This window comes from Haliaeetus albicilla, chromosome 24, assembly GCF_947461875.1.
Source record: "Haliaeetus albicilla chromosome 24, bHalAlb1.1, whole genome shotgun sequence".
NCBI classification, from domain to species: Eukaryota; Metazoa; Chordata; class Aves; order Accipitriformes; family Accipitridae; genus Haliaeetus; species Haliaeetus albicilla.
In genome coordinates this window covers 8,039,999-8,065,210 of record NC_091506.1, presented here as the reverse complement: position 1 = coordinate 8,065,210, position 25,212 = coordinate 8,039,999, and the positions used below count along the sequence as shown (strand labels likewise).

General features: G+C 41.7%; 1 protein-coding gene across 28 annotated transcripts in view; it reads right to left on the bottom strand.

Annotated features, from left to right (window-relative positions):
* The window catches only part of MAGI1 (membrane associated guanylate kinase, WW and PDZ domain containing 1), a 356,106-nt gene that overhangs the window by 2,507 nt on the left and 328,387 nt on the right, over positions 1–25,212 (bottom strand). For 7 of the 28 annotated variants that reach the window (XM_069811908.1, XM_069811919.1, XM_069811909.1 and 4 more), the window contains 10 exons: positions 22,781–22,858; positions 19,959–20,050; positions 18,763–18,955; positions 15,292–15,585; positions 11,778–11,981; positions 6,752–6,842; positions 6,567–6,630; positions 5,407–5,553; positions 4,056–4,194; positions 1–396 (listed from right to left, as the gene is read on the bottom strand). The exon at positions 1–396 is cut by the window's left edge and continues 2,507 nt beyond it. In XM_069811908.1, coding sequence (XP_069668009.1) covers positions 1–396; positions 4,056–4,194; positions 5,407–5,553; positions 6,567–6,630; positions 6,752–6,842; positions 11,778–11,981; positions 15,292–15,585; positions 18,763–18,955; positions 19,959–20,050; positions 22,781–22,858 — 1,698 coding nt within the window. Of the gene's footprint in view, positions 397–1,982; positions 2,072–2,178; positions 4,195–5,406; positions 5,554–6,566; positions 6,631–6,751; positions 6,843–11,777; positions 11,982–15,291; positions 15,586–18,762; positions 18,956–19,958; positions 20,051–22,780; positions 22,859–25,212 lie in introns of those variants that run through there. The other 21 variants (XM_069811912.1, XM_069811930.1, XM_069811932.1 and 18 more) reach the window with 13 other exon arrangements.

Genomic DNA, 25,212 nt, shown 5'->3' with positions numbered 1-25,212 from the left:
CGTGTCGCTCCCGCCTCTCCAAAGTGTTGTCGGCGCTCCTCGTCCCTTCCCTCCGCTTTTCGGGAGACCTCCTCTTCTGCCCGTTCACCACCGCCCTCTCCGGCTGCCTCTCGTGCCTCCTCTCCGGCGACCTCTCCGTCCTCCTGCCTGGCACGTGGTCGTTGGTTTTAGAAGTCCCATTCCAAGTGTGGTGTTCGTTGGGATGTCTGCTAAACTCTCTGCTGCCTTTTAGGTCTCTAAGGTAAGTCCGCTTGTCCCCATGTTGTGATGATTTGTGAAGGTCTGGTGGATAACTGGACTCCGATGATGGGTGCTGCCGTCGGTCGGATGGCACGGGTTTCATTTCCGATACATTTTGTGAACCTGTGGCGGGACTGTTCCTGTCACTGCTGGGGTCTGAAAGAAAATAACAGCAAAGCATTTGGTACCGATGCTTTCCGCGGCGCCGTGACACCACTTATCACTCTTCAGACTTCATTAGTGACAAAAACAAACAACTGTTAAAGCAGTCAGCGAAGGCTAACCGAAGCTTTTGTTAATTTAACTGCGAACAACGAGAGTTACAGGTTAGTACTGGTGCTGCTCTGTTCGTTAGCCGTGTTTTGGTCCAAGCTGATATCATCTTTATGCTCTTCTGGTCATGGGGCATTTTACATTGTCCCCAAGCCCAATTCATAATGTTTCGGTTACACTACTTTCTTTCCAGTGGGGGGAAAAAAAAAATAATTGTAAGTTCAGATGTTGGCTGTTTTTTTAATGGTTTCCAATAAGAGGGCCTTTAGGAAAGGATTTTTTTCTTTTAAGTCTTTTGAAAGAACTGCCTTCCAGGTGTGGGAGGCCTTGTTTCAAATAGCAGAAAACGTACAGAAAATAGAATTGATTATTAAGTTTTCACCTCGTAAAATAACATTTTGAAGGTGTGAGAATTAGACTGTAATCGTGCAATTTCAATTTCATTTAAGACATTACTTAATCTCACTTAGTTCTACCATGTTACGAAAAGTCCTAGGGTAGATTTTGGTTTTGCCACAATGATTCGAACAACGATGACAGAAGTTATGGTTTTTTCATATCAAAGCAATGGAAAGATATTGTAATATGTAGGATGGCCTTGATTAAAACCTAATCTCCGGTTCATTATTTTTAATGTAGTATTTCAGGTAAAACACAGCTGAGCTATGTCTGTGAGACAAACTGCAAAGCAGAAGGAAAAAACCAACCCCAAAACTGAAAACCAGCCCTGCGCTGTAGCTAAGCTACAATTACTCCCATCATTTGCAACGGATGTTTATGAATGATTCATTATAGACATGGCAAACATTAAAGTAGCTGCGCTGACTTAATGCAAGCGGTGCTTTTGTTTGCTTATTGTTTTCTTTTTTAAAGTAACTTCTGCATGGCAGCTTGGCTGGCGTTAGCTACGCTTCCTGCAGGCTTCCTGCCGCTCACACCGCGACACCCACCTCGAGGTGGAGCGTCCTGATGGCAACGACTGAAAACTCTCACAAACACTTGCGGGGACAGATTTTTTTTCTGTTTTTCTCCTTTTTGTCTTCCCTCCCCCAAGCCAAACACTCTACATGCTCATTCCTCCTGCCATCACACAAAGCATCTCCCGTTTGATGGCATTTCCATTCCTTAGCTTGGGAGGGTCGGTGTGTGCATGGGCCATGATTTTTGTGATTTCCAGGTGAAACCCGTGTTGCGACTCACGTGTGTGCATTTTTGCTTATTAGCTTTTTCAGGCAGCAGCTGGGGACCACACCGCTTTTCCATAGCTGTAAGCACGTGGCTTGCGGCAACCTGGCTATCGCACAAGGTACAAGCGAGGTTTAAACGTGTCCTGTGATGTACTTAGAATTCAGGGGACGCAGGGTGCTCGGAATGAATTGCTGTACATATAAAATATAGCGAAGCGGAAAGCAATGTGAGGGAATTAGGCCACAGCACAAAAACACCTAATATTGATTTTAGCTACAAACCGTAGTTTGATTATGGCCCATAAGGTAGAAGCAAGACTCCCCGAGCTTGTCATTTCTCATACATGCAGCGATATTAGGAGGTATCATCGCTGAGGAAGGAAGAGCCCAGCACCAAGAAAAGTAAGAGAAAGAGAAAGAGAAAAGTAGAAAATTTAGATTCCCTATAATAAAGATGAAAGAAAGAAAAATCTTCATATTTTATCTTAGAATAAAGAAAGTTTATTTTTCCAGTCAGATTGTCTAGGCTTCACCCAAATATAAGGCTGCAAAGACAGCGTTGTTATTATCGTGACATAAAGAGACATCTAAGAGGTGATTCAATAACCCAGACAACGAGAGCATCCATTCTAAAAGACAGCTGGAACAGCGACACAGAATGTCATAGAAAAACATTAACAATCAAACAACAACGAAAAATAAAGTCCACCAGAGACCACAACATTAAAAATAAGTACAAAACTCATTACAAAAATATACAGCCTCATAGAGAAGCACGTTCCAATCAAGTCAGAAAAATATTGGAACTTAACATTATTAGAGGAACCATTTGCGACTGCAGCGAACAGAATGAAGAGAGGAAGGAGTCCCAAATGTTACAAGGTTATTCCTTACAGTAGTGCAACCCCTGTATATTAAATCCTTGCTTGAAGAATGAACGTTTAGTGGTTTAGCATTAGCCAAAAGAAAATTGGTGGTGGATTTCCATCCTCAGTGCAACAGACATATGCTTTGAGAAGTGAAGCACTTAATTTACAGGGTATTTATGCAGTCTAGCATATGATACAGTACTGTACATCCAAAGGAGTATAGGAAAAGACAAAAGTAGAAAGAACATTACAGAATTTCAGTGCCATCATTGAACCTTCTGGTGTGCTATTTATATTACAGAAGTGTAAACCCACAACTTCCCTTCCATATTGTTAAACACTTCAGTTGTTTGTCGGTTATACTCTGAATTGGTCATTTTAAGTTAAATAATGAGCAGAGTGAGCAGAAACTCTCAAACGTGGTACAGTAAATGAAAAGAAAATCTAGTTCATAAATTGTGCAGAAGGGTTTTCTTTCTGGTTTTAGGACATGGAGCGAATGATAAACACAGAACTTACTGACACAGAAATAACCCAAATACGGGGAGAAAAGTATAAAGGACATCCCTTCAATCATCAGTTTCTATAGAAACCTCAAAGACCTTTGGTTGGGAGTAGCCCTCCATCGAGGGCACAATATTTGACAATTATCTCAAATAAATAAGACATAATTATAATATTAAATAGTGTGCTAAGTTAAGCCACCCAGCAATCCAACCTCCGGGGGAAGAAAAGGAAATCTAATGCAATTCTTAGTAAGAAACGAGGACTGAATGTTTCCCCCAAGACAGACACGAGAGCACCTTTTCGTAACCTCCTCACCTTTTCAGACTTTACAAATTAACTAGTTGAAACCAGCAGACAGTTTAAGGGGGGAGAAAAGGGCTCAGGAGGCCAAATCAATATATTTTTGCAGTAAAGCTTTTTTTTTTTTTCTTCTTTTTCTTAAATAACTTTATAAATATTTACATAAATATTAAGGGAAGGCAAAAATCTCATAAGCCATCTCGGCATTCATCTCTATGGATACAGACAGGAACTAAAAGAAAAAACCTAACAAAAAAAAAAATCACTGCTTCAGAATAATAACTCAGGATCCCAGTTTTTGCATTGATTAGAAGTAGAGACCTATTTGAAACAACAATTCAGCCGCTGAGAAACAGTTTGGCACAGTTCAATGACATTCCTTGTTTGGCTGGACAAGACAATAAGGTTTTTTTGTTTTGTTTTGTTTTCCTCTCTGATCACCAAAAATACTGCTATGATGATCTTGCCTTACACTGCGCCCCAAGTCCATGGAAGCAAGCAAAGGATGAAATGTGTAGAAAATTCAGCACAAGCGAGGCAATTAACCATATGTTGCAAAGGTTGGTAAGACACTGGTGAGAAAGGAAAATAAAAAAAGAATTCCCGCTTCAGATCTTGAGACAAATCATTCATGGAGTGATGCCAGGGAAGAAAGGAATGTTTTCATAGTTTGACCCACCATATTCTGGGACAGAGCCATCTCCACGTTTCAGAAACAGGCGGACCCTGCGGCCACCATTTTTAATCAGTTCGATGGCCCGAGCATGCTTCATGTTCTTGGTAGTTTCTCCATTGATCTCTAAGATTTCATCACCGATCTGTCAATGTAATAAAAGAAAAGAGTCTAAGATTAGAAACAAGCCCCCATGAGGGTCACCACCAGCACACCACAAGGCAACAGCCACAGCAAAGGCAGAAGAACAACTATGCACCAAGTGAAGCTAAATACGCCCAAGTCCTTCCAGTGACAGCCCACAAAAACCAATGTGCAGGGGCCTGGGAGACATGAGGACAGGGAAAGCTTGAGGTATCAAACTATTATTTCACTGCTGTCCTGTAAAACCACGTTGCATTACTGTATTGCTCAATACCTAGAGCTGTGTTAAAACTGGTGTTATTTTATTTTACTTTCATTATGTGTAAAGTTTTTGGTCAAAGTAGTTGTTTTAGTCTACTGTAACTGTTCAAATAGCTTTTTCAGGTCCATTTCTCATTTGGATAGATACCTTATATGAACCAGCAAAGCTGCTTTTGTACATATAATCATTCATTAGGATAGGAAAACAGGGCTTGGAAGAGCTTGTCAAAACATTGAGTTCCACAGGGCAGCACTGATCTATTTTCATCAGCAAAAGTTTTATCCTATAAATCTACCCCTAGCAAAAGAATTTTCAAAATGCCTTTTGCATGATATATCTGGAGAAGAAAAAGACATATGCTGTAAAGTTATCATGCATTCTCTAACAGAGGAGCAAGGAGTACATAAAACTTAGCAATTTAATTTTTCTGTAGGCATTTTATAACATATGCCCTTATTGTAATGTTTATAATTTAGCTGATATGTAAAGTTAACAGTTAATACTAATAAAAACCTATATTATAATTTTGTAACCCATGGGTCAATATACATGCTCTCTCCCACTCTCCCACTAGCAGAGGAGAGGATCAGGTGGAACACCCTGAATCTCTACTCATGTCTGCAGCTTTAAAGGAGCTGACAAAGACTGTGGCTATTACGTTTTCATTGCTACATGTATCTTGGTTAGGCTTTAAAAGCGAGGTTATGTATTAGAATTTGGAAACCTGGGTTGGAACAAAGGGGTGAAATCTTCCAATGCAGACACGCTGTTATAGACTGTATACAAAGAGTGACAGACGCCACTGACAGAAGTAAATAGGAACCACTGCTCCTTTCTGTTAACACTTAGTTTTCCTCTTAGCTGGCACAGCAGAAGGTGTGCCTGTAAGGGAGAGGCAGGGAAGTCAGCTTATTGGAAAGAAACATGGGTTTTAAATCCGTTTGTGCATACCCTCATCTTCCCACATCTCTCAGCTGGACCATCCTCAGCTAGCCGCAACACGTACAGATCCATATTATACTCCCGGCCACCTCGCAGACTAAAGCCAAACCCTTTGGCTCCTCTTTCCAGCTCAACAGTGTAAAAATCTTGGTCCTGCTGGAGGGAAGACAACATATGCACAATTGAACAGAAAGTTAAATGCTGCTCTACTCTCATTTTGAAATTACTCAACCAACGAACGTTATTATTTTTGTTACTCCTAATTCAAAAAAGAAAATCAGTTGAGTTTTCACACACAGACTAGGTTTTCCTGCTTCCTCAGATCCCACCCTGCAACCTGGAGTTCCAGCGGTGGTCTGCAAAGGGCTGTTTGAACGAATGGGCTTGGCCATGTCCCATGCATTTTTCGGCACCTCTGTTATACACCACCTCCTGTGTCCTGGGCAGAAAGGCACCTTGCTGGAGGGTGGTTACCTTTCTACCAACTGCAAAGGAAGGCTAGGGCAATGTCACTTCCAGTGCCAGGCTTTAGTTAAATGTCTGGTGGTACCTGGGATGAGTCTATGCCATGGTGGTGGCTTTTTCTTTTTGTTACCACCTCATCTCTTCCTTTGCAAGAAGCTCAGAAGCATGTGCATTGTTTTTCACAAATGCTGTTAGGGTAGGGATGTTTTGAAGTCCCTAATGGAAGAGGTTACTTCTGGGATGGCCAGTGGCAAGGAAAGTTAACAGCGAGATAGATAATCTCTCTAATAAGATGCCATCTGTGAAAGCTGGAACACTCCAGCTATTGCCCCTTATTAAGTTTTCCTCTTTTTTGTCCTCAGAATTTATCATTCGCACACAACAGTACTTTCTGGAGAGGCCCCTCAAAATACACATTTCGATAAGCAAACACATAAATTATTACTGTTGTAAAAACGTGAGGGGTTTTTTTTTTTTTCCTCCCTAAAAGTCTAGATGAGAATGTGTTGGAAATGTTTCTCAGCTGAAACAACAGCAACACATATTAAGAAACTAATCAGCAAATTCCTCTTTCTTCAGCAAAGAGACTGAGGGAGAACAGCTTCCCAGTAGGAATTTTCAAGGGAAATATTCGAACACAGCCTTCAAGCAGATTGGAAACAACAGTCTGTGGTAAACAAAACAATTAGAAATGTCCTCCTTACCTGCGCTGCTTGGGGTGGCTTGAAATCAAACTGGGATTCCTGCTTTGGTTTGGTGTTGTTCCTGCTGTAACAAATAAGAGAAAGAGGGAGAGAAGAAAAATACAGCTCATGGGATGTGAAGATGATCAAGAAATAACTAAAGAGAGAACATGTCAACACGCTCTCCTCAAGAAAAACAATCTGACCTGGTCTCCTGTGGTATTTGCTGAGGAGTATGTGTGGTTGTAATTGTAGCAATTTTTTCTGCATTGGTCAATAAAGTAGCATTGGAGGATTCTGCAAAATAAATTTTTTTTTCCATTATGAGGGAAGACCACTGGCTATTCACTGAAAGAAAAAAAAGTTTTGCAAAGGCATTTCACTGGAAAGCATCATTATGTTGTTTTTAAAGAACTTGAGATTGGCTCAAATTTATTAAATAAAAAAATTGACAGGATAAAGTCTAAGATAAGTCAGTAATTATGCATATGAAACTGTACACTCAATTAGAAAATGAAAAAAACCCAACAAAAAAGGGAAATCTCAATTAGAAACACCTCTGACTGCTAGACACACTCAGAATGAGGACGAACTTGTGGAGGAAGGGTTGAAGAATGTTTAATGTTTTGTGTGTTGTCTAACGATACGAATTCCAATCATTAAAGTCTCCAAATATGGTAGGTTGGCTGGATTAATTTTATAGTAGCAATAACTATTCCATGGATTATAAGCTTATCAGTGCTTCCTCCATCAGAAACTGCAATCTTCGGTAGGATTGAGATGTGGCTTTTATCTAATACCTCACAAGGTGATATTGAACGTGGCTAAACCCCAAACTTACTGAAATCCTTCTTTGAAATACAACCCACTGCTGCCTGAGCACTCAAAGCTGCACGCAGGGATGCGGAACCACGTGTACCAAATGCATCAACAGCTTTGGGTACCATTTACAAAAGGGCTTACCGAGAGAATACAGAGAGCACAATTAACCTCAAAACTCAGTTCGTGCCATGGTAAAGGGCTTTCAGCCCAACATCAGCCTGTGCAAATGCCATATCTCTCTACGCACAGCAGGAGGTGCTTCCAGGAGAGGTCCTCTCTCCTGCTTCACAAAACTGGGAAGGGAGTTGCTGGAGACACAACTGAAAAGTGACTATCTAGGTGTCCCTCACAGTATGACATGGCAAAATGGTCCCCTTGTCATTGTGGAGCTTCATCATAGACTTCAGTAAGACCAGAGTTAACCCAGAACTCATTTAAAATTCTGCCTAAAATTAAGGTCACGTCGATTCCATTAGCCAAATATTAGAACCACAGTTTTGGAGGAAAGACCCGGAACTCTTGCATATTGAACTGAACACATTTTCCAGAAATGCATATTGTATCAATCCTGAACTGAAATTAGTACTGAAGAGTTTTGAATTTTGAATTGCTCCAGAAGTCAGCAGTTCCTGAAAACACCCTTCCCCTCACCCAGGAATTTGAATTCAGAAGAAGAGTTGGTGGTACATGCTTAACCGCTTAAAATGTTGAACTGTAACATTGGTTGCATATGGAGAATGATGGGCACGGTCAACAGAAACACCCAGTCATTAGGCATGGCGTTCCCAGCTAAAGTCACCACAGCGGCAGGCACTCACTCCTTTGTGCAACAGTTGTGCACGCAGGAGAGCCCCACTTTGTGCCTCTACCAATTCTACCTAGGAGAGGACCCCAGGATGCAAGTAATTACAAAATACTGACCATGATCCACTTTCCAAGGTCAAAATCTAAACTGAACGCACAACCACTGGTTAAAACATTGCACCTTTTCTCCTGACTGAACTTCTCTAGTTCCAATCCCACTTAAAAAAAAAAAGCCACCATCAGACAACAGCAACGAAATCTGGGTGGAAACATCCGGCTTTCCAACATAAAATTACAAGGTCTTCTATCCTGCCCTTGTTTGCCTCTTAAGCTCCAGGCATCCGGTAATTAATTTCACCAACTATGGAGAAATCTGCCATTATTAAACAGTGTCCAGCTGTAATACAAAATTGCAGAAATGGGAGGGGGTTTGCCTGAATTAAGGAGGTAGTGGTCATGGGTTTACTTGGTACTGGAAACCTATTTTATTTCATGGATTTATTTTAATTGTGCAGAAATCTAGACGAGGTGAAGGTTTTTCCTTTCTGTAGCTAGTGCGTGTCAAGGGAAACTCAGGAAAAGGAAAAGAGAAAAAGAAGAACCATTTAAACAGATGGGTGCAATGAGAGCACAGCTCCTTTGCCTGCAGTACTGTGCCCAAGTTAACATGCCCAAACCCTCAGCATATGGAGCTGTAACATCTTCCAGACCAGAGCTGGCTTGTGCCCAGTGGCTCAAAGAGCAAGAGAGGCTCCTGGGTCTGCTGCACCTCTCAGGGTAGGCATGACCAAAACATCCCCTTGCAAGGATGTGCCACTGACAGCTGGCTTGTGTGAGAAGGAGACGTCCCTAAGTGTGGTTACACTGTTGGATTTTAAGAAATAATTCTGTGTATTTTGCAAAGACACCTTGATGCTAAAATTGGTCTCCAACATAAGAAGGTCCCAAAACATGGTTAAATGTTCTGTATTCACCCAGAACAAAAGCCTCTGAAATCCTCCACAAATATTTGGAGATCAGATGAAGCTGGGCTCCAAAGAGAATGCAAGATTCCTACCCTTTAGTAGGTCGCACTAAGAATACCAAGTAGAGCAACAACACATCTTTGGTACAGATGTATCTTCACGCCACTGTACTGGATCTATCTTTAGCCCACCCTATCCCATGAGTCAGGAGTTGTGCATAATTTTGCTAGTTTTTTAGACACTGGTTCAGGATGCATGCCAGCCACCATGCAAAACTGGAACACAACACAAATATAGCAAAAATTATCTCTAGTAGAATTACAATTGTACGTTCTAAATCCTACATATTTCATTGATTCTTTGCCCTGTTCTGCCCTAGGACATTCAGACACCAATCAAATGCCTAATCTAAGCTTGTCATTTTTCAGCTCTCTGTATCCTTGCATCAGCTGGTAGCATGTTAAAGCATAGTAATTTCATTGCAAATAAAATTCTGCAGTGGTCTATGGCAAGACTTATTACAAAGCAAAAGCCCTTGGTGTTTTTAATAATGTTAGAAGAGATTAGCAGTGTGAGTTTATTGTGAGTCTTGTGATGAGCCTTAGTTTCATGTTTATCTAAGAAGTATGGCTTGTGATTTATTCTCCCCCCCCCCCCCCCCGCCTTTAAGTACACTGTTAGACCATTTATATTTATCAAAAAAGCACCCAAAAGCTGACAAAAAGAAAACAACACTGAGACCAGTTTCTTAAATCTCATGGGGTTTAGAGCGAACCCTCTCAGCGATTTTGAGAGTGTCTGGTCTTACTGGCTTTTGGAAATAAATGCAGTTAATACTATGCAAAGTTGGCAATAGAAAAAGATTCAAAGCCTGCACTGCTACGGGAGGGAAGAGTTGACTCCTTCTCTAAATTATGGCTTTCCACCTTCTCTAGGAATACGTGATGTCAGTCACACGTACAGGTTTCCTTTCTAACCTAAGCAATTTAACATGGCATTTTGTACACATATTTGCATGAAAAAGACTCACGTCAGGAGGCTACATTCTTCTCAAAAAACTCTTAAACCATTCAAAAGTTACTTATTTCTTAGGTATTTTTGCCTTTTAAAAGAAATTATTTCTTTATTTATTCAAAGATTCCCCTGCCTTGATTTTGATCAGATACCAAATACAGGTAATGAACAATTCTTCTCCCAGTTTACCTTCCAAAAGTGGCATGCACTGGCCAGCTCAGGAGTTAGCCTGAGTCACAGCCATTTTATTATTCATGAACACTCAATTTGCTGGAAGCAGCGAAGGATCATATACCATTTGACCTGGTAGTTACTAAACAGTAGGAAAACAAAGACGTTATGCAAAACAGATCATCCCAAACAGAAATAATTTATAACCAGATCATTTCTCATCCTGGCCTATTTTTATCCTATAACTAAACATAGCATAATCATGCTCTGTTGGGTAACCAAATCCATCTTTCAGATTAGAAAGTACGAGACTTGGCAACTACCGAATGCTTCTCACTGGAAATCACATCAAGTAACTTCTTCATTCTGCTTTACAGGTACAAGGTTCAATTCAGGAATACTTTCTCCACTTTTCTTTCAAACTTAATCACACTCTATTTTCATTTAACTGAAAGCAAATAATGTCCTGTACAACTCTAAGAAATGCTCATTAGCACTGTATCTGAGCCATCAAATCTTATACCCGTGAATTCAGCTTAAAAAGAGTGCGATGTAAAAAGATCTCTGCCTAACGAGTTCTCACTATGAATCTGTCTGTGGCAGAGCAGGACAAAGAACAAACAAAATACTTAGAATTTGGAACTACAGCAGTTTTAGTTCTGCTACAGATACTTTACGTTTCTGCTCTGTTCCTATTTGGCATCACAGCTAGGGACCAATTTAATGGAACTGATATATAACACAGATCCTTATTAAATAGTTCAGTGACCTGAAACTAGTACCAAGTGTCAGCACATTATTAGGGATCCTGTGTGTTCCCTCTAATCTGAAACAGTGAGATCCTGTCTAGGGTAACTCTTGCAACGATCGGCTGCAAGCACGCAGCAGCTTCAGCCCCGTTGCCATTTAACTAAGTAATTTAAAAATGTACTGAGCTCGCTCCCAAAGCAACTTACCCAGAATAAAAACAAATCTTCTTTTCGAACAGCTTAAAACATGACAAAGTGTTTATCCCTTTCTGTGATCTCTTTACTCTATAGCCTGCTTGTGTATATACAAAGCTTCAGGAATCCCACATATTAACAAGTGATTCCCAAATATTCTACAACTGCATTATTAACCTAAGAATCAAATCAAAGTGTACTGAGATATGCATAAAAATTACGGAAGATCATTTTTAAGGAAACACATGGAGGAACATGGTAGAATAGATTTTTTTTTTTTTTTTTTTAATATGTAGAATCAGCACCTCCCTGTTTAAAAACAGAACTCCCATTTCTATAGAAAGAAACAAAAAATAAAGCTATGGAAAACTCACAACCTCCCTCCCTGCTAATTCCCAGAGCAGGAGTGGAAATTGAGTCCTCCATGACTTTGCAGCTCCAACTGATGCAAACAGCCAGGGAACAAAACCAACGAGAGGGTCAGGTAAGACAGCAGGAAACATATACTTTACCATCTCCTGGAATGATGCGCAGGGTAACGGTGTTTCCCGCTTCCTTAATGAGGTTGACGATGTCTGAATGCGACTTGTTGGTGATGGAGCACCCATTCACGGCCAAGATCCGATCGCCTACTTTCAGCTTGCCACAGCGGTCTGCAGGACTCCCTTCAATTATCCGACCTATTTTGTGAGGCATGGCCACACATGCATTTCCCGCTTTTGTATTGGTTTGGGGGTTGTTTTTGTTTTGTTTTGGTTTGGTTTGGTTTTGGTTTTTAATTGTTTACATACGTGGGAATATGGTGAAGGGGAAAAGGAGAAAAAGGGTTGAAAAGGGAAAGAGAAGGTTAAGGGTTAATTAATTAATGCATCAAGCAAAAGTTATTATAGGATAGCTTTGCTGCCAGTGTTCAAAACATTGGCATTCAACTAGTATGAGTGCACAATACTTTACTCCTTTTACAAAAAGGTGTTTTGTTAATCACTCAAAACTCCCCCCACTTTGATTTCTGTTAATAAATGGTGAGATCTTTATAGACTACAACTGCACTTAGCAACCCCATCACAACCCAAATCCTGATTTTATTTTTGAACAAAAAAAATCGAAACTGTTTGTAGAAAAGACAAACTTCCTCCTCCAAGATTACATCCGTGTCGGCCTCTCTAGTCCTTCTCTAAGTCAACTGCTGTTCAAGCTTCTGCCAATGTTTTGTTCTTTCTCAACTTAGAAAGATAAAATTGTTCTAGGCCTAGGAGGGAGCGCGACTCCCTTTCTACCACAAAGACTCACTCTATCAGCGCTGCGTGGGGAAGCAACATGAAACGGTTTTCTTCCATCGTGAATAAAGGTACTACCAGGGAAGGTACAGGACCACTGCAGATAGGCCAAGACTGACAAAGGTAACCTGTTTGGTGCAGGCATCCACCTCAGCTTCTGTTAACCCTTCCCCTTTTATGATCTTAGATGGCATCAGGATGGGAGCAGGGAAGGAATAAGGACCTCCTCATTTAAATACCTCTAAAACCACACACAAAACCATTGAGATGTCTGACACACAGAGCAAGAGCACTTTAGGATGAATGTGTTTTGGAGACAAAATTCTCCTCCTGTGCCATGCAATTGTTTGTCCCAGAACCACAGGGTCATCCATAAAATGCAGATTTGGGACACAGGGGATACACAACTTCACTCAGATAAATCCAGTGGGCTTTTGTACGGCTTCTTTACACAGGCAAAAGGCCCTCGGGCATGCAGCACTTGATTAAAACCCTTAAAACCACAGAGTGGTCATCTCATACTTTGCATCCACAATACATTCACCCCCAAGATGCACTTTCCCGTCTGTGCTGTAGTCTTTATTTGATTAGTAGTTTTAGAGATATACATTGCTGCACACATGAGAACACTAGAAAGACCATAAAGAAGAAAAGGCTAAGAAAAGGAACGTGAGGTGAGAGAACAAGGTTGGAAAGAAGTGATGAAAACTGGCAGAAAGTGTTAATATTAGTTGCAAATGGTAGGGAGATTTTTTTTTTCTTCTTCTTCTTTTACTGTGATATTAGAAAGTTTCTCTTTCTGGTAATACAAAGCCCCATCCAGTTTAAATGCTGTTTTGAGGGTATGAGTTCCCACTCTGCCCAATCCACTGAACACAGATGACAGAGCCTACACCAAAGTGACCAAGGTGGGTTTTAGAACCAGTTTGGCCCATCTCTAAATACTACCCATGAAAGAAAAAAACTACAAAGCAGGTCCAAAGCAAGCACCACACACAGAAGAGGGAACGCATCTCATGCAGAGTATTAGGAAAAAGCTGAATACACTTGAAAAAAATTAAAGGAAAAACAGTCACAGATAAACAGATCTCCATGAGGAGCCCCTGCACAGAAAACCTCCAGTTAGCAAGTATCTTGAGCTAAAGCAAACACAACTCTTTACAACCTCAGGTCAAGGTTTCTCTGCAGAAAAGAGTTAGAACATAGTCTTCATACAGTAAAAGTTATTTACACACGTTTGCAAATACTTTCAGAAGATAAAAGTGCTCTCTCCAGTTTAGGCTGAGTTCAGTTTAGTCTCTATTGCATTACACCGTTGTGTTCTGGTACCAAAGTACCTATTCTAGAAGAGCAGTTTCCAGCAGTGAGGACAGTGCCAAGGTAGGCTTGCACCAGAGAACTGACAGAACTTGATGCACCAGGTCTATACTAGATATTTCCCCCCTGAAATCTCTGCTGCTATGACTGCCCTGAACAGTGCTAGAAATGGCCCATTATACATCAATACCAGCAAAGGAGGTGATGCTCCCTTGATTTATTAGGAAGGGCACTGCTGACAGGCAACAGCAGGAAATTTCAGAGAAAAAAGCCTAGAAAAAAAAGGGGGAAAGACCACTTCTTGCCACATGCATCTGTGTGGCCCAGGAACATTTGAGCCGTACAGGGAGACTGCAATGTATTTTGTCTGCAAACCACAATCCTGCTCTGAGAGGTAGCGTGAAGACAGCCAAGGCACTTGTTCAGTCTTTCCTTTCCCCCTCCATCCCTATCGCATGCCACAGACTACTAGGGAGGAAATGCCTTTTTTTCCCCCTACAAAGTATAAGTGGATGCTGCCTCTGGCCCTTTTAGAGGAGACAGAAAGAGAAGAAATAGCATCTCTGACTGGTTTTCCCCTTGCAGTGACATTACTGCTCTAGAGCAGGCTGCTCTGCGCACACTTGCAAAACCCACTTATTTGTACTTTGCAACATGACTTGTTTGCTCTGTAGACAGAATTACACCTCTTCTGCAGCAACACCTGGAAATGAGTGTCTGCCTAGCAGAAAGGACTGTCTTCAGAAAGAAACCACGACTGGTTCTATTTGGGCAGGATATTAAGTGTGACATCGCATGAACTTCATTTCCCCCAACACTGAAGAAATGGATTTGGGAAGAGGTGGAATGGGTCAAAAAAAATCCTGTTTTTTTAACAGTATTCTCCATTTTATGTCTCCCCAGCAAGTACTATTAATTAAAAATTTCCAGCTATCAGCATGCTCACTCCATAATGAGGATCAGAATAACCCTGGTTGCCAAAGAGAAGTTAATCAGTTTAAGCATTACTGCTTTTAAATCAACTGGCTCAATTCGACCATCAGGAGACATATTTCATTCCACCTGCTCCATTTCTGCATTAGCAAACGGCATCACTGGGGGGATCCCCGGCTGCTCTTCTGAGCATAAACCCCAGAAAGATGTCCAGCTAGCAGAGAGAGCCGGAGGAGCTTCAGGGAGCATCAGGAATTGTCATTGGTGGCATTTTTGCTCTTCAGGTTGGGATTTCTCATTTTGCTTTTCTCGACTCAGTGCTGAGTAAAACCCAGGAGGCAAACACCTACCAAGTCTTGGCCTCCGATTAAGCTATTAATTACACACATTAGGGCACACTCACAACTTTTAATTAAACAGATCCCCACTAGCCTCTTTGCGCTGCAGCACTCAAATCCGCGTCTCCTTCGAGGCGCGTTGAAGAAACTCCCAGACTTACCGAATGTCGTCCCCGCCTCCGGCCTGCTCACCGACGAGACGATGACGAAGCCGAAGCCCTCGTTTTCGCCGCGGCGGATTTCCACGTCGTAGGGCTGGACCACGGCGCTGACGACGCCGCTGCCGCCGCCGCCGCCGCTGCCGATGCCGCTGGTGCTGCCGCTGCCCGAGCTGACGGTGTTGAGGGAGTTCTGGCTGCCCTGTGGCGTTCGCTTCTCCTCTGTCAGCGAGGCCGGCTGGTTGCTGCTGTGGTGGGAAGAGGCTGGGGATGGGACTTCATTCTCCGCCTTGGGAACTGGGGAGTTAAAAAACACAACTGTCTGAGCAAGCTGCATCATTTGGTGCTTGAAAAGTGCCATCCGCTGAGAAAAAGGTAAAAAAATAAAGCAGATCACCTGCTTTAACCTATAAATCATGGCCAGAGTGACCAAGGGCTCTGTCTCCTTTCGGATGTCACCACCAACAGCTCTGTTCGGTGACGGCACTGACCACACACACTCATCCTCTCCAGTGTATCGTCACGCAGCCAAAGCCCTTCACTGCCGCACTACAGCAGCAGCACGGTTAAACCAGTGCAGTGCTGTGTGCTCGGAAGCTCTGTGGCGTTTTAAACCTGGATTACATTAGTTCAGAGGTGCCTCCTTTAGCTATCACAACCCCACTTCAGTTATATATGTGCAACCGTGTATATGGGCACAAGCCGTGAGGAGACAGACTAATGTCAAATACCCATCACTCAACACCTGTGTGTTTTTTAAACTCATCAGCTATCAGCTGGGTAGCACTGATTGCCTTTGATTAATGTGATCTTAAGTAATAATAACACCCATACTAAAGCAAAACAACTTGTGAACCAAGCTTTTCTGGATGGAAGAATGAGCAACTTTCACCTGTACAGTCCAGCACAGTTGGGGGGAAACCATTAAACATTATTAACATTAACATTAAACAAGTGTTTAACAGCAACTGAAGTTGGAAGTGGTATGAGTTTAAAATCTGATCAGCTTGAAGAAATATCAAAAAAATCACTTAGTCCACACTCTGCTCGAGTCAGGGCCAGCTATACTTACTGTCAGTCCTGACAGATGTTTGTCTAATCAGCTGTTAAATATCTCCCCAGGCAATCTATTGGTTGCAATATCTAACTTTAATCTTCCCTACTGCAACGTAAGGCTATTATTTCTAGTTCTATCTAGCAGGCATATGGAGAACATATTATTCCTTTCCTCTTTGCACCAGCCTCTTATAGTCTTGGGGAGTTTAACACCTCCTCCCCCTTCTCTGCTTTAGGCTAAACAATCCCAATTTGTTCAATATTTCCTTGCAGACCATGTTTTCTAGAGCTCTCCTTATTCTCACTGGTCCTCTGGACTCCCTCCAGTTGGGTTCTCTCCAACTCAAACATGTCTTTCTTGAAGCGCTGGACCATATTGCAGCTAAGCCATCATCTGCTGGGAAATCAGGAGAGTTCCCCCCTGCCTACATCCCAGCACAGTGTTTTTCTTCACCTGAGCCAGCCTCAGGTTAAAGCTTGTGGCCCGCAATAGCTTCCACTTCTTGTTACTCAGCCAGTTCTCCACAGTACATTTGCGCAGCTGAGAGCAGCATATTGCGCTTGTCTCTGCTGAATGGCTGCCTCTGCTAATCAGGTCACTTCTCCAATTTGGTGAATCAAAATTAAGTTGAAGATCTTAAAAGCAACAACAAAATGGATGCCAAATAAAAATCTCAACCTGTAAACTCATGATCCAAAGAAAAAGAACTTCAAAATATTCTTGGACAGAAGTACCTGTCTGCACTTAGATACTCAAAGTATGTACTAAATATACAGTATTCTACATATTAAGAATACAGGAGTAGAAACTTTCCCCTATATAAATCTTAAGACTTGGGAGTACCCATTTAGGTGAACAATCTTTTTCTACTGGCATATAGATCACAGGAGGAATAAGGGACCAAAATTCAGGAAGAGGCTTCTCTACAAAGTTATGCCAGAATTTAAATGCCTGCAAATATAAGGTGAAAGAAGGGATCCTGAATAATTTATCCTAGAGTAAGTGTCCACACCTGAAATGATTCAGAAATAGCTCAGTCTGGGGTAACAATCCCCTGAATGAAATCTCAAGAGATGTCTCGTGCATCTGAATCTTTTATGGTAATTTCCAGCCTGAAGGCTGTAAAACTGGATAGAAAATCTACGCACAAAAACAATACCAAAATTCAGCTGCCCTTCCTCTTCCTCCCAAAGCTCATCTCCTAAAGCTTCTCTCACACTGGCAGCCCTTTGTTAGGAATGAGAGAGAAGCTATTAGGAGAGACATAACCTGGCATTCAATCCACAATGGGAAGAAGGAAAGAAATGAGAAGTGAACACCTATTTAATACTGTCTGGAAGGAGCTCAGCCGTGGATAAGAATACAGAGCTATTTTAGAGGTGCTGTTCTAGTCCTAACTTCCACTGCAGGCCTAATTTTCAACCTGAATGTTATTTTGATGCTCTTTAAGATGAAAGTACATCACTGCCTAGTTTTCTGCTGATGCCTAAACTTGAAAAGCTACATAATATCCTTTCTTTTGAATAAGTGAGCTAAACCAAATCCCACACTTGAGCTCCTTAAAGGGACACACAAGAAGAGGGAGCACCCCAGTGTCACTCCCCAATATTAAGCATAAGGTCGCACGTCATTTAGAAGGCTCATGCTCATGTCTTCGTTTTCCTTGCTATCAGCACATTTTTCTGTCACTAATCTGGGTGCCACCGTGCAGTGTCACTTCTCTCTGCATCTTTGTTTTTCTGCTAGCTTCTTTTTTGTCCATTTAGACCATACGCTTGTGCAGTGCTTGCACAATGCCCAGCATAATTCAGCACACAGAAATCTCTCTATTACAACAAACATGCACACCCTGCACTACCAGAACCAACGACACTTACAGTTTTGCATCCTGTGGTTAGTTGACTACATGTTGCAACCTCAGTTGAAGCTTCTCCTGTGCCTGGGACATCAGCCACCACACACCAATGCCCTCACTCGCGCTCTGCCCTTGCCTCCCCTCCTGTGGACTCTTCAGCATCTTTTCCCTCACTCCTAGTTTAAGGGTGGCTATCAGGCAGCATGGTTATTTTGGGAAGTAAATAGAAAACGCAGGCAGTCAGGCACAGTGTCTGCTGCTGCTTGAGTCAAACTAAAAATGGTATGTTGCAACTGAACAGTTCCCCGTTTTATCAGAAACCTTCATGAAGACTGACTGGGGAAGCCAACTGAGGTTGAGAGTCTTGACTGGAAACAAAATCGTTGAAACTTATTTGATCCAGAACAAAAAAGACTAAAAACAGGCAAAAGAGGAATAATAACACCACATCCCCTGAGTTTTCCCAGTATTACAAGGAGAAGCTTTTTTTCTTTAAACCGTTTGCTGAACAGATGGAGTCTGGCAAGAAAATCTACCCCTGCAGAGTGACACTGCAGCCTACCTGTGTAAACCACTTTGCGCCTGACGGTCAGATTGACGTGACCTTGTTTGGCTGCCTGTTGCATAAGCTGGACGACAAGCTGGTGCGATTTCCCGACAACAGGCGTCCCATCCACGCAGATCAGTTCATCACCCGATCTCAGGCGGCCGTCAGCATCAGCAGCACCCAGCGGTACAATGTGACCGATGTAAATCTGATGAATTAGAACGAACAGGAGAAAGGAAGGAAAGCGGAGGGGGGCAGATAGAGAGAAAGAAGGAGAGGAGGAGAGAGAGTGATAAATGAGAACTAGCTCAACAGGCAGCTGGAAGCAAGGGGCACTGGTAGTTAGACTCAGTTTAGTAGAGACAAGAAATTGTTGACAAATGTCTCCTGGTCAGGAAAGTTGCTCCTGTGAAAGCAGCTCCATGTGAATATAGCCACATCATGAAATTGTAATGAATTGACATCTTGTTTCATTAGGCGGTCCATTCACTCTAATGACAGATAGCCTCAGGAAATGTGTTCAACCAGACAGTGACCAGAGACGAAGATGGCTAAAAGCACTGAGGGTCTTGTCAAGGAAGCTGTGATTGAGTTTTCCTTTCCATTGCCTCTAGGGTTTACAAGCTCTGTACTACTCGCCTGTCAGCCAACCTCGTCTTGGTTTATCTACAGTGAGTTCTGTGGAGTTACTCTAACATGAGAAGAATTCATGGCCTCTCTTTCCGTAAATGACCAAAATAATTTTGGCAGGGAAATATGTGGAAATTTACGCTGCCACTATCTAGCTTTGACCCGTGCAGCACAGGAAAGCCTGACACCTTCCACAGGCACTGGATTTATGGAAAAGAAGTTAAGCGAATTCAAGGATGGAATTGACCAAATGGAAAACCTGACACTCTAAGATCAAAATACTTGCAAACCCAACCAGGATGTCCTTTCCTCAGTGTCTAGGCAATTTCAGACCTATGTATTTTCATTTGGGCTATCGTGAAAACAGGGAAAAGCAGGGGAAGCCAAACCCATTTCAGTTATGGGAGTTGCAGTTTGTTTTTTGGAGGGATGGTGGGAAGGAGTTGCAGGATGTAAATACATAGCCTGCTAGTTACTTCAACAGAGATGCTACAGCGCACTTCTGCACCTGTGTAGATGCTACTGCTGTGATTCTGGAAGATGTCGTGAGTTAAAACATGACCACTTCTGGATATACTCACAGGTTCTCCAGGCTCATTTCCACCTAGAATCCTAAATCCAAAACCGGTTTCCTTTCTCCATAGAAAGATATCCTGCTCTTGGTAATCTGGAACTGAAGGGAAAGAAGGAAAACTGTAATTTTTAATCAAAAAACCCACACCTTTTTACCCCAAACCAGGACTACTCTGGTGTACATGCAGAGGGATCTGCTGCACAATTTTACTCATTAAATGAGGTGGTCTTGAATTTTTAGACGTAATGAAGAACATTTATAGCTTTAAATACTAAAGGATTATTATTTAATTCACTACTAAAAATTATACGGTGGTTTCTGCTTTCTAGGTGTCTAATTGTGACTTGCCATTTGTTTATCACTGTAATATTTCCTTCCACCAATATTAGCATCATTACCCAGTGCAAGAGCCTCTTCCAAATCATCAATAAATAAATGTGTACAACAGAGAATTACTCTGCCAGAAACAATACAGCTGCCTCCTCTTTCATGGGAGACAAAAGAGCCACTTGTTATGACTTCTACTGTTTAATTAACTTTCACAAGCATAGTTTGCTATCTGTTTACTGACACTGCTTTAAATAACTATGGGACAGATCCCCCGTTGGTGTAAAACAGAAGGGCTCCACTGAAAACAATGCAGCTCTCCTGACTCTCACTTGCTCGTGTGTGGGCTCTGTAAAACCACTGAACAGATAAAACCAGCTGGAAACATAAAAGAGCCCAACCTTACCTACTCATTAGTATGGAACACCAGCAAGCCTTTTACAATGAATATTACATACAGTGAAGTACTAACCTTGAAGTGCAGTTGAACAGTAATGTTTCATATTAACTTATTCATGCTTGCTTTCATCCCTTTTTTAAAATGCAAAATTAATTGCTAACATTAAATCATATCAGAAGACAACTTCAGGTTCATTTAATATTTATTGGTTAGTATCTGTAACATTGACTAATTTTGTAATGATCTCCTCCCCAAATTTATAATTAATGATAAAAAAGCTGTTCCTTTACAAGTCAGCTGCCCATATCTTTAGTAAAGAAATCTAAGTATATCATTCAGGAATGTAATTTAAATAAATGCATACTCAGATACAGGATGCAACATGTTTAATGAAACATCATCTAGTTTTCTGTATCTATGAGCAGATAAACAGGTTGTTTTCCATTTACATCAGTGTCAGACTGGGCCCTAATTGCGTTTTACACTGTTGGTGCCTGTTGCACAAAGGTTTGGGTCTAGTCATCTGATGCTTTTCAGTGTTAAGATTTTTGGTTAGCTCTGATGCTCTGTCTTCAACGACTCAACAGGTTTAAAATGTAATATGAATTTCAGACCTGGGAATACTAAAAATTAAACGAACAGGTGAGTGCTAAGGCACAGATGTCTGCTTTGACATTTTCAAACTGGTTTTATATATAATATTTTCACATTTTAATTAATTGCAGTTATAAACTGAGCTTAAGACCCATGCACATGACCTTACTGAACTAGAGGCTAGTTTTTGTCCAGACACAATTACAGAATAATCAGGTGATGAACACGCTGGAAACCCGCGTGGTTCATCTGTTCAGGCGAGTTGGCTGAAGGCAGCTCGCCACCGTACAGACGTGCGGCACAACAGCAGAACTTAGACAATGAATTAATTGGGTTTTGTCACTGCCTTCAGTGAGGGGGAACGTGAAGAGCAGACGCGTTCGGAAGCGTCTCTCCAGCACTTTGCAGGCTTTTTTGGCAAACGCTAGCCCCAACCAATTAATAGCGCGTGTTGGATCTGTCAGAGGCAAAATGGCTTCTGCAGAGAGCTTCAGCGTGGGCCCGTTTCCTCGGCATCTCTCAACACCTTCCCATTTGTCAACTCTCCAGTCTCACTGAACGATGCCTTATGTTCCCGGTTCGGGTACCAGCTAGCCAATTAACGGCCGCTGGAGATAACGGCAAGCCGAGGTGTAACGGCGGTGTCAAACCGAAGCAACAAAAAAAAAAGACAAGTCTATACCCAAAGAAGCACGTTCATTCATGGAATGGTCCTTCCGCTGGAAGGATTACAGAGAGGTGAAACACAGATAAAACAAACGTACAGACAACACACATTTACACAGCGTGAGTACAAACCACACAAAACTCCTTTTACCGCTTTTTTGCGCCAGCTCTGCAGTGTGGCGATTCACTGGCACAGGTCACAAACCCCCATCCACCTCTGCGCTTCCATACAGCCGAGGTGGGACCCCCTGAGGCTCTCCATACTGCAGAATTACTCAAGTTCTCCATTATTCGGGAGTGCTTCAGAGGAACCACTTTCCTTACATAAAGGGAAGATTTCATGGTGGTGCTGAAACTTTACTGAAAACAAATGAAAAATGGCCTCCAGGAGTCATTCGTTGCTTCTTTGCACCTTGACCTGACCTCAAGCATGTCTGAGACTTTCTGGAAAAAACATGTAAGTAGCCCAAATGGGTAAAACTTGCCAGCATGCTCGTCCTGAATTAACCCAGACAATTTGGAGAGCGCCACAAAAGTGGTAAGAAGAGTTCTGCGGGGACCGTGAGGAGGAATGGAAGGAGAGGCGAGCGCCACAGCCCCATCAACGAGCCACATGGACAGACTCATGAACAAAACGGGAACACGATACCCCCCCCACCGCCGCCTACGAAATCCACTGCTAGCCAGCACACAGTAAAGCAAGTACTTTGCACCTTCGTGGCTAACCTTGGCGTACGGCCCTGCCAGACTCCCTTGGTGATGAAGAGCCCCCCGCCACAGAGCAGCAATGACACCAGAACAAGACATCACAAGACACAGATACATTCTCGGCACAGTCTTACATTCTCCAAAACTCGTGGAATTGATTTCTCTCTCTCTCTCACCCTTGCTCAGTCCAGTTGCAGGCGAAGGTGACATAGCTGTAATATTAATTTTACAATTTTGCAAAGCTTAATGTATCTGCTTTCTTGTTAGTTCATTGAATTAATTTTGACTGTATGGATCATGTTAGGCTTTCATGCATAAATTGCTAAGGTTCTAGCTACTATGGGTTACGACATACTAACTTTCACATCTATTTGCACATGCCTGTGTACATGTGGATATATAATACACACACACATATGAATTTATACATTTATGTACATGCATGCAGGTATATTTGAAGAACTCTTCTTTTCTCCTCAGAGGAAGAATCTCTTTGAGAACACCTTAAAAATACTTCTCTACAAAATATTTTCCACCATCATGACACAGTTAGTTTTCCAAATGGAAGCATCTTTTCCTGATGTTAAAAGAAATTCTAAATACATGGTGATGAACAATGAACACAGTGCTTAATTAGAGGTCATTTTAATCAAAGTTTCCTATACAAACTTTAACAATTATCTTACGATAATCTTACGAAAACCACGTCAACTTTATATAAAAAAAAAATCTGCCCAGCGTGATATCAGTTTCAACAAAAGATGGATTAAAAAATAATAAGTATGAGTTTGCTTTAGTCACTAGCTCATTTGAGGCAGCAGCACTCTCAGTGACTCATAGCTTGGCAAAGTACAAAAGTTTTCAGGCCCAGATTCAGCAAAGTATATAAGGACAAGTCTGAAATTAAGAGTGAATAGTCTCACTGAAGCCAAAGGAGAGTTTCAGTGTTGAGAAGTCCTGTGATTTAGCCATAAATCTCTTGAGATTACGCCCCTGCAGGAAAGCCCTGCCTTCTAAACTATCCCACTGCAGGAGAATTCCAGTTTGTCTGTCTTTTCCTTTCAATCAAACCTTCTGGTGGCATGGAAAGCTTTCAAAAGATGGCTTCGGCATGTTCTTGACAAGAAGACCAAGTTCTGCCCCTGAGGTTTGGGGAAGGCTCAATGCCTCGACTGAGCCATGGCCCAGGCTGGTGCCCGATGAACACCAGCAAAATCTGCCCAGAACCCAGCTCCGGAACGGCTCAGCAGCCTCTGCTGCTCACGCAACGTGCTGCAAGTACTACGGTCCATTTTAGCAAGACACTCTCTAGGGGCATGGACACATCTGTGTGCCCAAGTGTACGACTGTAACTGTTTGTCTCCTATTAATATAATAAAAGGACATAACCCTACCAAGGGGCTTTTACTAACTATCATCTTTAAAGTCAGTCTGATCAGAAGGCGGCCGCAATTTCCTGAGAGTATTTTCCTTCTCTATTTTAGGGAGAAAGTATCTAATGTTTGGTATCATTGTGCAAATATTTTTAATTCTATGTAATTGCTGATGAGTGAATGCTACACATTGGGGTCAAGACTTGTTTGTCTTATTTTAATTAGATTTGGAGAAAGAAAATCCTACCAAATAAATTATGTGCCTGAAAATAAAATTCAACTATTAACGATAACTTAAATATTTTAAAAGCTTTAAAAATTATCTATCGTGTTCTGCTTTACTTTTAATTAAATGCTTAAGCCCTTCAAAGGGATTCATTAACACATCTGCAATTCAGATTAATTCATTTTGTCACTGCTGTTTTGACAGATGGCCATATGTAGGATACGGTATTTTGCAAAGCAATCGGGCCACATGAGAAAAATTTGACAACAGATTGTGTTAATCTTTAAGGAAGTTTAATAATATATTGAAAAATAAAAAGCATATTATAAAAATATATTTTCAATAAAACAGTGCGAGATTTCAGAATTGTGGTTCTCTGATAAACTATTCAATTGCTGTTTCTCTCACTGAGTGCTCTTCATGTATGTCATTCCTGGATCTTGGAACCGCTTCAGTTTTTAAACCTTAAGGGTTTGTCCTTCTCTCTGATTCATGTACACAACTCCCACCAGCAGCAATGAGTTACCCATAAAGAGGAGCTCAGGCGGCTAAAACTTAGCACCAGCAAAGAGTGCATTTGTTATCGCCACCAAATGATCTGTTTTCAGATTCACTTAACACAAAGCCGGCTATTCTCAAAAGTCTTAATCCAGCAAAGAACTGCAACTCTGGGCCAGATTGTAGCCGAGCATTTGAGCTCAGCCTTAGCCTTAAAGCAACCAAGTCCCTTTGGGTTTACAGCTTGAAAATAAGCTTCCTTGGACTGGAGCCCAAGCACTCAGCACCTTGCAGGCCTGATCCCTTCACCCAGGGGAGCTGCATGTGAAGGAACTTTAGCCCGCGTTTGTTCAATAAAGTTGCACTTCTCATCTGCCTCCACTCAACCAGAGTCCAGACACAGTTATGGAGCTGTTGCTTAGGTTTGCATTATTAATTTTAGCTTAATTTTTCTTCTTTTTTTTTTTTC